Source organism: Varroa destructor, unplaced genomic scaffold (genome assembly GCF_002443255.2).
Source record: "Varroa destructor unplaced genomic scaffold, Vdes_3.0 BEIS01000001.1, whole genome shotgun sequence".
Lineage (NCBI taxonomy): Eukaryota > Metazoa > Arthropoda > Arachnida > Mesostigmata > Varroidae > Varroa > Varroa destructor.
The window spans coordinates 1874645-1885536 of NW_019211454.1; the positions used below are offsets into that span (position 1 = coordinate 1874645).

General features: G+C 37.5%; 2 protein-coding genes across 8 annotated transcripts in view; one reads left to right on the forward strand and one right to left on the reverse strand.

The window, feature by feature from the left end:
- The window catches only part of LOC111249860 (V-type proton ATPase subunit D-like), a 73820-nt gene extending 67153 nt beyond the window's left edge, over positions 1-6667 (forward strand). For 2 of the 4 annotated variants that reach the window (XM_086991328.1, XM_022804301.2), the window contains exons 2-5: positions 3611-3755; positions 4379-4693; positions 5030-5154; positions 5369-5888. In XM_086991328.1, coding sequence (XP_086847454.1) covers positions 3636-3755; positions 4379-4693; positions 5030-5154; positions 5369-5684 — 876 coding nt within the window. In that variant the 5' untranslated portion in view covers positions 3611-3635 and the 3' untranslated portion in view covers positions 5685-5888. Of the gene's footprint in view, positions 1-3109; positions 3414-3610; positions 3756-4378; positions 4694-5029; positions 5155-5368; positions 5889-6449 lie in introns of those variants that run through there. The other 2 variants (XM_022804317.2, XM_022804291.2) reach the window with 2 other exon arrangements.
- Positions 1155-9271, reverse strand: LOC111249878 (thymidine kinase 2, mitochondrial-like). Of its 4 annotated transcripts, none has more exons than XM_022804338.2 (6): positions 8916-9271; positions 6673-6734; positions 6137-6333; positions 3018-3116; positions 2351-2611; positions 1155-2245 (listed from the first exon to the last, which is right to left on the reverse strand). In XM_022804338.2, the coding sequence occupies exons 1-6, from the start codon at positions 8980-8982 to the stop codon at positions 2176-2178; spliced, it is 756 nt and encodes a 251-aa protein (XP_022660073.1). In that variant the 5' UTR covers positions 8983-9271; the 3' UTR covers positions 1155-2175. The 4 variants fall into 4 exon arrangements, with proteins under 4 accessions (XP_022660073.1, XP_022660066.1, XP_022660080.1 ...); XM_022804331.2 differs by having other exon boundaries at positions 1931-2245; positions 2362-2611; positions 8916-9249; XM_022804345.2 differs by lacking the exon at positions 8916-9271 and adding an exon at positions 8492-8646 and having other exon boundaries at positions 1931-2245; positions 2362-2611.
- Between the last annotated feature and the right edge of the window lie 1621 nt (positions 9272-10892).

Genomic DNA, 10892 nt, shown 5'->3' on the forward strand with positions numbered 1-10892 from the left:
ATATAATAATTAAGGCACCTACTTTGAAATGCAAATTAGATGGATGGTGGCTGATATCGCATCCCACCGAGTCGTCTGTCTGGATCGTTATTGTCTGCTGACCATGTTGTAAATGCGAGCGCCATTGAAGGAGCGAACGAAGCGTTCAGCCATTCGCGCTTTGTACGATGACGAAAACGGCGCGTAATCTTGAAAAGATAGTCATCTCTATCGGCATACACAGACAACAAGACGACAACAGCCGATCGAGCCGCTGTTGAACGCAACTGCAGCAAAAAAGCAACGCAATTTCAAATCTTCACAAAAAGATTAACTTCACGACCATTTAGTTCTGCTCAAGAAGCTGTATTCAGTGGTAAACCGTATACAACAGGTTTATACTTAAGAATCCTTATTACACAGCCACTGGCACTGCCATCACCTAATAAACTTCATAAGAGAGATCTACAAATTCAAATAGATAAGGTAAAATGAAATAATTCTACTACGACTGTTCTAATCACCGACAAATCTATAAAATTAGATAGAAAGAATGTTTTGTGTAATTCGATTTCTCGGCGAATGAATAACTATACTCTAGATCCGCATCTGTTTCGTATCTCGACGACAAACACGCGTATGGTGAATCTGAGAGCTTATTATAATACGTTTCAGTAACAAAGGTGCAATGTGATCTACTGCTAGTTTTTTTTATATACCCTACAAACAGTGCATTGCGCCTCTCCCTTTTTTTCTCTCCCTACCTAATAATACAAGGGCGGTGTATGGCCATAACATTTATGTGAAATAATATTTCATAGAAATTTCTCATAGAATAATTCACGTATCTTAGATGCGAGCTGCGCAAATGACAGCTTATAGGTTCTAGCAGATTCCTTTAACCGTATTACTACTACGATACACGCACATGAGACCAAATTAGCTATTAATTTGTAGTATTTTGTAATTGTAAGTGTAAATTTGTAATAACTAATAATTAATATTAACACTAGACTGGCTCTAAAACTATGTAGCATTTGCTGGTCTAAAAATATCAAATTGACTATAAACGATAGCAAGATCTGGTGCATGAGGTCATGTTGTTTACTCTGTAATCAATCTAATAAGCCCATCGCAGGCAACCTACTAAGATCGAAACAAGATCATTTAGTTCATCCGTTCTTGACAAGCACATCCGTCCGAAAATACTTTATTTCACACTAGGTAGACATACTATACAAACTCTAATGGCTTGTTACTAACCTTTTTGCCTGAAGCAAGGCAGAACAATATCTGTTAAATTACGAAGCTATTTTTCATACTTTTATAAACAACTGACTGTGAAACCTGCAGCTAGGATACGATCGTTTTAGTCTTATTGTAACAATATTGACACAACGATTTCTATTTTAAACGCATAAAGACGCGCGAATTTCTAATGGATGTTTTAATGTTGCTCGTAAGCAAGTTCGATACGAAACATATAAATGTTTCGTAACTAGTAACGATGTTTAACTGTTAATTTCTAGCCTAATGCAGCTATGTATGTATAGTCATCAAATTCATAGTTCGCTAATACCTTAGACACAAAAACAGATATTTCATCATTACAGAAATCATGTTCGCAGGTGTTTCATCGGCCTCCTCATGCTTAATTGATGTATTATGAAACTCAACGACCTGCAGATGCAGATGAGGGTCGACAATACTGCTTAACAAAATACGGATATAGATGCTTCCAGGATTTCCAGTGACGACAGTGCGACAGCTGTCTAAGTTCATCATGACCTGCAGTTTATACTCGAAGAGGACTGAAAAGAGAGAAGCAGTCCCATGGGCCATGTTTTGCTACTTTGGATTTTTCCTAATAGTGTGTCCAGGATTCGTGTGCGAATCGGCAATGGCTCTTACAAGAATAAGGCGAGCACGACTCACTAACGATGGCTTTAGGTGTTGTTACATTAGTTTATTGTACGATACATTTATAAGCACTCACATATTTGTTTATTGCATTTAGACTATGTTTAGGTTTCTTAAAAGCTAAGATTCCAGTTTAGACTGAAACAAGGTTGCAGAGTTATGAGGCAGGAGACACTAGCCCTTGACTATCTTAGGCTAGGAGTTTTTAAACAGGCCGGCCAGCCGATGTCGTTTGCCCAAGCTAAACTTCATCATTGGCTAGGTAACACATTTGAGTCATGTTCCGTAGAACGTAGCTCTTGAAATCAGCTCGCACCTCTTCCACGGATCTGTTAGCGTCCAGTTCCTGAAAGGCATTCATATACAAAACGGATATATCGAAAACTAATTGCGCTGCAATTTCAGCAATAAAACATTATTCGAATTTATAGATATTCTTGTATGTATTTACTTAGTGCTTACTACAACAGGGGCAGGAAGCTTAAACTGTGATGTCCCCCGAAGCCAATCATCGTGAAGAACATGAAGAGCCTGAAGATATTCCAAAGGAACGGCTGCTTCTTCATTCCGATTGCGCGTTCGGATCCTCTCGAGGGCTACCTCCGGATTGGTGCGCAGATATACGACGAGGTCTACACTGACGTCCTGCGTCGCGCAGATAAACTCGAGCCATTCGTTACAAATGATGCGCTCGCAATCTGTCATCATGTTGCTAATATTAAAATAAATATCACATATTTCGTTAGTGTATATATCTTGATTGTGTCCTCAACGATTGGAAAAAGCAGATATTTAAATTACTTTACCCTAACGAGTGTGTGTGCGCGTTAAGCTCATGGGGTAAGTCATGAAGACCTATGAGTTCAGTTAACTAAGGACAATTTACCTTTCTTTTTGAGCTCGATTCACCTTTAATCAATGTATAATAATCTGCTGCAAAAACATAGGCTTTGCATTCTGCTCTTCTTTCATACTTTCCCCATTATTTGTAAAAGTCTTTGCTGTGAGAGCATATGTGCTGCATGCAACATTCAAAGCAAGCAAACTCTTTATTAATCAGTCTCGAAAAAGATGCTAAATCTTATTGTAACGCAATAAATTCGCAAATCTTTACTCACGTATTAATATAGTTTTGCACAAAGCAATACCGCGCACTGTACAGTGATCTCTCCATAAGCTTAAACGTCGTTGGAACCTTTTTAGTGTGCATCTGTAATCTATAAAACCAAAAGTAGCTAGAGCTGTATATATATTTTTATAAATATTTTTTGTAAGGCTATATATTTATTTTGTTTTCTACAAAATCTAGTGAGATCGGCAGTAGTATGCCTAAGAGCACCATCCCAATAGTATACTGAAGCTCACTCTATTTTGACCGGGAAGAAAATATTTGGCTATCCAATATATTCAACGTCTACTGCTAGCTCCCAAACAACAACGAGTTTGTGGACGCTTTCAAATTCAGCGCGATAATATGTATCGCACAACGTAAACAGCCGAGGGTATTTGGCAAGGTATGTAGTTATAGAAATAAAATGGGGCATCGTTATATAGAAGTAATTCCCACCGCCTTAATGTGCTAGTAGAACCTTGTAATGCCGGCTAAATCGGCCAAAAGGTCATTTCACATTTGCAACATTTACCGTGTCGAATTAGTGAATTGTAACCGCTTAGTTTGTGACTTTATCTATTTGTATTTTACGTCTTTCAGGTAGTCAGAAACTCTTTATGTTTCAATGTCGAAAGACCGTTACAATGTATTCGCATCTCGGGAAAACTACAACAACCTAGTCAACCGACTTCGGGCTATCAAGAGGGGCCACGACCTTCTTGAGCAGAAGGCAGAATCGCTCACCGTAACTGATCTAATATGATATATGTTCTATATCTCATTTTATCATTCGTTGACCCATATATATATATATATATATATTATCTATATATGTATATATATATATATATATATGCATACACATATATATTTGAAACTGGCCGTTGGGAACATAGAGCGGTTGAACGAGCGTACGCTGACTATTCCGCACAGGTACAGAAATAATACACACAGGTATACCGCACAGGTAAATGGCTCAAAGTAACGATCCTTAGTTAGACGTAGGAAAGCGTGGATTCGATGACTCGCTTGTCGAAGCAGAAGAAATCCCTCCGAGATGTTGAAATCTCGGGCGCGTGGATTGTAACATGGCATTCCATCCACACAACATACGACAACGGTGATCGTTTAAGAGCAATCTTTTTGCACATATATTGCGGCAAACAACAGATCACATTTACAATTAGTCGGCGCCTACGTGGCTTTTTAATACGCTTTATTACCAAAAAGTAAGGTAGGCAGCATGGGGTCTTGGAAAGTTTAAGTAACTTGACGCGAGCACCTTCAATTAGTTAAGCAACTAACTGTACGTATTATAACTAATGCTTTACATAAATGTTGGTGTCTGCGTTTATTTATCTGTAAAAGATTCGACTACGCGAGTACGAAAAAATTTATCGGACCAAAAAAACCGAAATGATCAGTGTTTTCACCACAGCCATGATGGCAATTGCCGAAGCGAAATATGTGAATTCGCATTTCACACAAAGTGTCATCAATGGATACGTAGACCGTGCTTTCGTCACCGTTAAATCGCATCAAAGTCAGGTTGCTGGGGTACACGTTGTGGATTTTCAAGTCTACCGAAAGGAATTCGAACACGATCCATTTGCACTTATTGGTTTGTCTCGTGGCGGTCAGAAACTAAAAGCAGTAAGGCAATGCTTTGCGAAACTCATAGATGTACGTTGCCTTGCACGCTCATAATTAATCGACAATACTAAATATAATGGTCGTCCTTTCCTTATTTCACATGCTGTTTTTCTAATACGACTAAGTATAGAATATCTATCTCTTCAACAAAACTTCGACGAAGAATAAGAAAACTTCGCTAAAACATATACCAGTTATAATTAGCACGTAGATTTTTCATCATCTGATTACTTCAGAGCCATTTAGCTAACAGTAGTTAGGCGCCTGTGCATATGGAAGAAGTCGTATTGATATAACATAAATGCTTTGTTTAATGCTACTGCGACACGTACTGGGCTGCTTTCTCACGCGCTGGGACGGCCGTAGCTCTGCGTGACCGTCACTTCTGTACAAAAAATCGAAAAAGACCTTGCCCAGGCACTTCAATCAACAAACAGACGAATGAAGGCTCTTGAGACCTTCATAATACCTCGATTTGAGAATACGATCAGGTAAATTCGATCATGCTAAAACAGGGTCAAATAAAGGCCGCGGTGAAACAAAGGCGCAGATCTATACCAAGGCGAATGTGACAAAAATCAAAGACATAAATTCCGAGCTTAGCAGGCAGGTGTTTATACACCGTAGCCTAAGTTTGCAACTCATTTATCAATACCATTGCATTCTTCGTTTAACGACTTTTCAGCACCCTTCCAACAATTTCAGACACATTCAGGAAGAGCTTGACGAGTTGGATCGTGAATCGTTTGCCAGGATAAAGTTGATCCAAAAGAAAAAAATGCACCATTTTACAAAAGAAGACACTGACCGATACAGCACTGGATACTCCTGTCCGAAATCTCGAAGAGAGGACGACGACTGCACTACCAGCAGTCTTACTGGAAGTGGAAGCTCATGCGTAATACCGAGATGTATTCGGGGTGAGGTCCATGATGATTTAAAATATCCTTCTGACATTACCCTTCGCAATGAAATTCTAGATCTTCTTCATAACGAAGAAGATCTGGATATTATCTTCTGATCTGCCGGAAGGAAGTGTTTTTGCTTAGCTGATCCTATCTTGTTAAGGCGATTGTAAATAACGTTCTTGTTACTTACTGTGAATGATCAGTAAATAATCCGTGATTGGTTCTGTTAATCGACTTAGCTGTGCTCACTTCTTTAGAATTGAACAAAAAACCAAAGCGATAAGAAACAGTTCAATAAAAGATAAAGACAATTCGAAGATTGTGCGTCGTCTATTGACAGCAATCGCATATGAAGGAAAAACGCAAACTCAAACAGTTCTTGTGGGAAATACTGGAATGTACTGCTTAGGACTTTTCCCCCTTAGGAACTTAATATTACTAAGCTAAAATCTAAAGTGAATTAATGATAAGTTAACAGATACACAAGTTCAACCAAGTGAGTTTAGAACGAAATGTCCAGTCTAGACTCTTTACTTTTAAAATATATAGAGAAACTATCGCTCACCTTGTGAGTTGAACGTAGCTTTGAAAGGCCATGTTCCATCTGAGTGGGTCTTTGTAAATCAGTTCAAGTAGATTGTGTTTTCCACCAAGATTGGTCCATCGATGTACAGGTTCAGGCATAATGGTAATATCAGACAAATTTCCGAATGAATTGAGAAATGTCGATTTTCCCGAGCCAATATTTCCTTCAACAATGATCTTAAAAGGAATATATGCGACGGTCTCGGTTAAAAAACACTCATATTATAATGGGTACTAACCTAACGCCAGTATACTAATGTTAAAAAAATCATACCGCCGTACTTCCATTGCAGCTCTGGGTTATTTATCTACGTCTTAGTAGAAATGCAAGGAAAACCACGTATGTTGTAAAGCAGACAGTGAAGAGGCGCCAAATAAAAACCGTATCGGCTTCGAAAAGGTCTAACTTAAGTAAAACTACCCATTTGTTTTGGTCTCACCCTACTACGTATCCTCAGATAGCCGACGAACATCATGGAAGTAATTTTAAAGAATAAAAGAATGAAACAAACTTACCGTGAAATTTCTTTTGTTGATGGACTTTGGGTTTACATTCTCCATTTTGAATCGCAATGTGGCTGAAACATTTTGGAAATGATTTAGTAACGTAATGCTATATTCCAGTGTGTACTAGAAACTCATGTTTAAGCATAAATGTATTGTATGCTTCCACACAGCATTGTTTTTGCTGATGCGCTCATTCTAAATGTAGTTACAGTAAAATGTAGCTAAATCTAATTTACGTGACGTTCACTTACGGAAGCAAAAGCGTCTCCTGTTACCTCTTCATTTAATTAGGTAAATTTCGTATAAAGTTCAATTATATGTATACAAGGTGAGCTTTGAAATTTATATCTTCTCGCAGAAGCTTAATTTTAGCAGAATCGCAGAAGCTAAAAAGAAAAGAATAAACATGACCTGCTCGTATGTAACGTTAATCGCAAAAGAAATTGAAGTCTTACTCATTGTTTGGATCACATTTCTTACGGCAAAATGCATAGAAAGCTAAGTGGCTCGGTTTCATGAGGTGTGTTTATGTAAAACCAATACTACTAGGTGAAAACTCGTTTTACGTAGAATATAAAAAAAAAACTTGTAGCCACAGCGGAAAGCAGTGATTTGTCATCAAAGTTTAAGCAAAGAACAGTTATTCAATCTGCTGGCGGGATGAAACGCCAACAAAATAATGAGCTTCTTGGATTACTTGAAATCGATAGTGCACAGCATTGCATATTTTTTCGAAGAAGATCCTGCTGTATCACTTCACAGGTACAAATTGAAAAAATTTGAATTTGTAAAAAAACTGACGTGGTTGATAGGGCACAATGATTCTATACATGCTTCTTTTAGCACGAGATTTGGAGTCGTTACTTGAACACTGTCATCAGCAAATTTTCGTTTCGTTAATAAGGCCAGACGAAGAGTCTCGCACAGAACTCTTTTTTATTTTTTGATTTTTAATACCGAAAATACGTATTTAGGGAATCTTCGCTGACTGAATCTTCCAAAACATAACTCCTGCTTTCGTTGGTATCAAGCGTTCGTTATGGTTAAGGGCTACTTTTTCGAGCTCATGTTGTAACACTAGCACGTATTCTAGCTAAAAAATTATGCGCATAACAAATTCTGACAAGATAATCAGTTGTATCAGAAAGGGTAAGTTAAAGCTCCTTAAAACTGAAGGTTGGTTCAGCATGTATCCACTGCTCTTCAAAGTCAGTTTTTTTTTAAAACTTCAATTAAAAAAAATTGATCTTGAATTTTGAACCATTTTGTACAGATATAAACATTGGTTTATAATCCGTATAATTAATGTGCTTAAACCAGTAGTTTTTAACCGATAGAATCGATAGAAAGAGCCTGCCGATACTTTGGACAAAAATAATAGCTCTTAAATAGATGCACGCAAAGCAGGAATATGAGAGCTATTGTAAAACTGTGTGATAACCTGTTTTTTTTCGAAGTATCTGCAAACAACGTGTTTATTGTGTAATTTTTAAAAAAAAAAAACGCATTCGATTACTAATTAACTTCGTATTTAACTACTAACAGTCTAGGCGTAAAAGCATGTTGTATATCCGCTCATTGGTGTGGCCAAATATAGGAAAGTATGCTTGAATGCCAGTTAGTTTAGACCATGTTTGCTATGTTAGTACATTTTCGGCACCGTAGACGTTAGTAATTAACGAATTAGATGGTCATACCCTGAACAGCATCTGACGTAAAAAATCTGTACTGCTTATGTCACAGACATGTTATTTAGTTATTACTCGAAACAAGTGTCACCTAAAAATTCGACTGAATTAGCATCACTTTCAATAACAAAAATGTGCACCTGCGAATTTCTAATCCTGGCAGCTAGGACGGGTTAACAACGGATTACACGATAAATAGAAAAGCAGTCGTCAGAACGGAGCGAAATAGCACTAAATACTGTTTAGGTTTTGGCGCCGAAAAGAACGATCACAAAGAGCCCCACGCATACAGCTGAGTGGCGGAGACGCACTATCAACCAGCTGATGTTACTCCAGTACCAAGAGCAATATAAAAGAAGCGCACTTTTTACTTTGGCTTACTTTTTTTTAATACTTTTTTTAATAACTTTTTTTTGTTTACTAATTACTAATATTTTGTAAAATTAAACGTCTTTCAAAGTTTGTGGGTTATACAATACTTCGCTGAATTCTAACCTATTTCTACAGTTCGGTTCTATTTTACGCGGGTCAACCACTGCTGCCATTGATTCGTTAGGTACTAACCTTTTCGAAGTCGAGTTACTAAGTGCCGGTTAAGAGCAGATGCAGACCTTAATAGTGCAAGAAGCATGCCGTCATAGAAAACCCGTATGTTTGGACATCTTCTTCGGCCTTCGAGCAAGACTGCGCACTTATACTTCAGTGATTGTCAACTAACAAACTAATATAGCTGGTAATCTGATGCGCGATGAAGAAACACAAAATGGTGTTGCCATGCCTTGCATAAATCGGCGAAGCTTGACATAGACTTAAATAGGCGGATGCTGCCTAAGGCGGCGTTGAAACTATGAGTAAATGCATCATAAAGCCCGATAATTGTTTGTCTCTTGCCAGATTATTCAGTACTGACAAAGTGGACACGACTATTGCTCTTTGAGCTAAATGAAAGAATTCACAATTTTTTATTTCAGATGTGGCATCGATCTGAACTACCAGGTTAAAATCAGCTGTTTGACCACAGGATTTCGAAATTAGACTAGTTTCTGCGCCACTCTCCACAGGAGCTATCTGGCTATATTTCGAATTTCCCTCTATGTTCTATCAGCTGGTGTTAGCGCTTGCGCATATCAAAGAAAGCCAAATTACAAACATGTCTATTACATCTTTTGCAATGCCACCAAATAATTAGTTTTACCGTGGTTTAACATCTGGTTCAGCCAACTTAGTTTGGACATTTTTCTTTGCAGAGAGTTGCGCGCTTGCCCTCGTTGCCACCCCCGAAACACCTATTTATTTTTCACTTAGCAGAAGCAAATCCTTCTTATTTGTCACTGTTAGTGCCTCAAAGGCTAGCATCAGTTACACATCTCAGTAAGCAAATATGTTTGGCAGCTGCAAGATTTAATTAATCAGAACCTTAAAAGTCTATTTGACAGTAAGTTTAATGGAAATTTAGAAAAGTTGCCGCAGCGGCATATATTCCATTGATTTGTCTAAAACAGAAACAGATGTATAGACTCCATATAAATTAATATCTCCATATAAACATTTTGTTCGTTTCAACATTCGTTCAAAAAACGAACGAGTGTCACATAGAAGGTGATTCCATGTTTAGGCTTCGGTTATAGTTCAACGATAATTTCTTTTTAAAATGGTGAACCGAATTATGAAACAAAACAGATGTTTCCAATAAAATCGGCAAATTTACTTGCCGAAACCAAACCGACTGATTGGTGAGGTGCTCGGCTCACCTAAAGATGCTCCCACATCAAAACTCCTTTCTTGTTGTTACATTCTTCGGAAGGATTTGTCGGTTATATTGTTGACTTAAGCCTTCTTTGCGTATGTAAATATCATACTTACCGTTTTTCTTTTGAGTATATGTCTTATTTATGAAAGCAGTGCGATCAGTTCATTTCCGTAGGATCTGGAGTCCGATTCGACAAAGATACATTTTAGTCAGAGAGCACACCGTCGTCACACACTCACAACGTCGATATCCTTTGCGGATATGCTCACGACACTTCATGAAGTTCCCATGCCTTTTCCGTCTATACAAATTTACAAACTTTGGATGAGGATAATGGGTTAAAGCTTTCTTGTAAAAGTAACGTGCAGAAGGAAACTTGTATATGTTATTATTATTGGTAGTAATAAAAACTTGTTATTTTAAGCTCAGAATTAGGTTGCTGGGAACAGTTACGAACGAATAACGGCCTTATTTGCTCATTAATTTAGGTATTCCTAAAATTACACGAAAGAGTAATTTTTCTAAAAGCTTGATCTATTTTTAACAGATTATGTTGTCACCACATAAGCTGTACTTTGTAAGTTGCGGCCTACAGCTAGGATATGGAATATCTTTATTTGTCTATCACTTATTTACATTTCTGTCAGGTTCATATACAAGTTGAATAGAAAATAAGAATAATTTTATAATGTTTAATAATATTATAAATATACAATTGCGAAGTGTAAGTGTGAAGTATCTACTTCGGGAAAAAGCTAGCGTTTATGGCATAATCGATTTGAAAAAATGTT

Coding starts and splice junctions, on each gene's coding strand:
- LOC111249878 (XM_022804331.2), bottom strand. CDS start 8,982: ATGCTTCTTGCACTATTAAGGTCTGCATCTGCTCTTAACCGGCACTTA. Junction 3,117..6,136: donor AGCTACGTTCAACTCACAAG/GTGAGCGATAGT, acceptor TTGGTTTTATAG/ATTACAGATGCACACTAAAA. Junction 2,612..3,017: donor GTGCAAAACTATATTAATAC/GTGAGTAAAGAT, acceptor TTTTAATATTAG/CAACATGATGACAGATTGCG.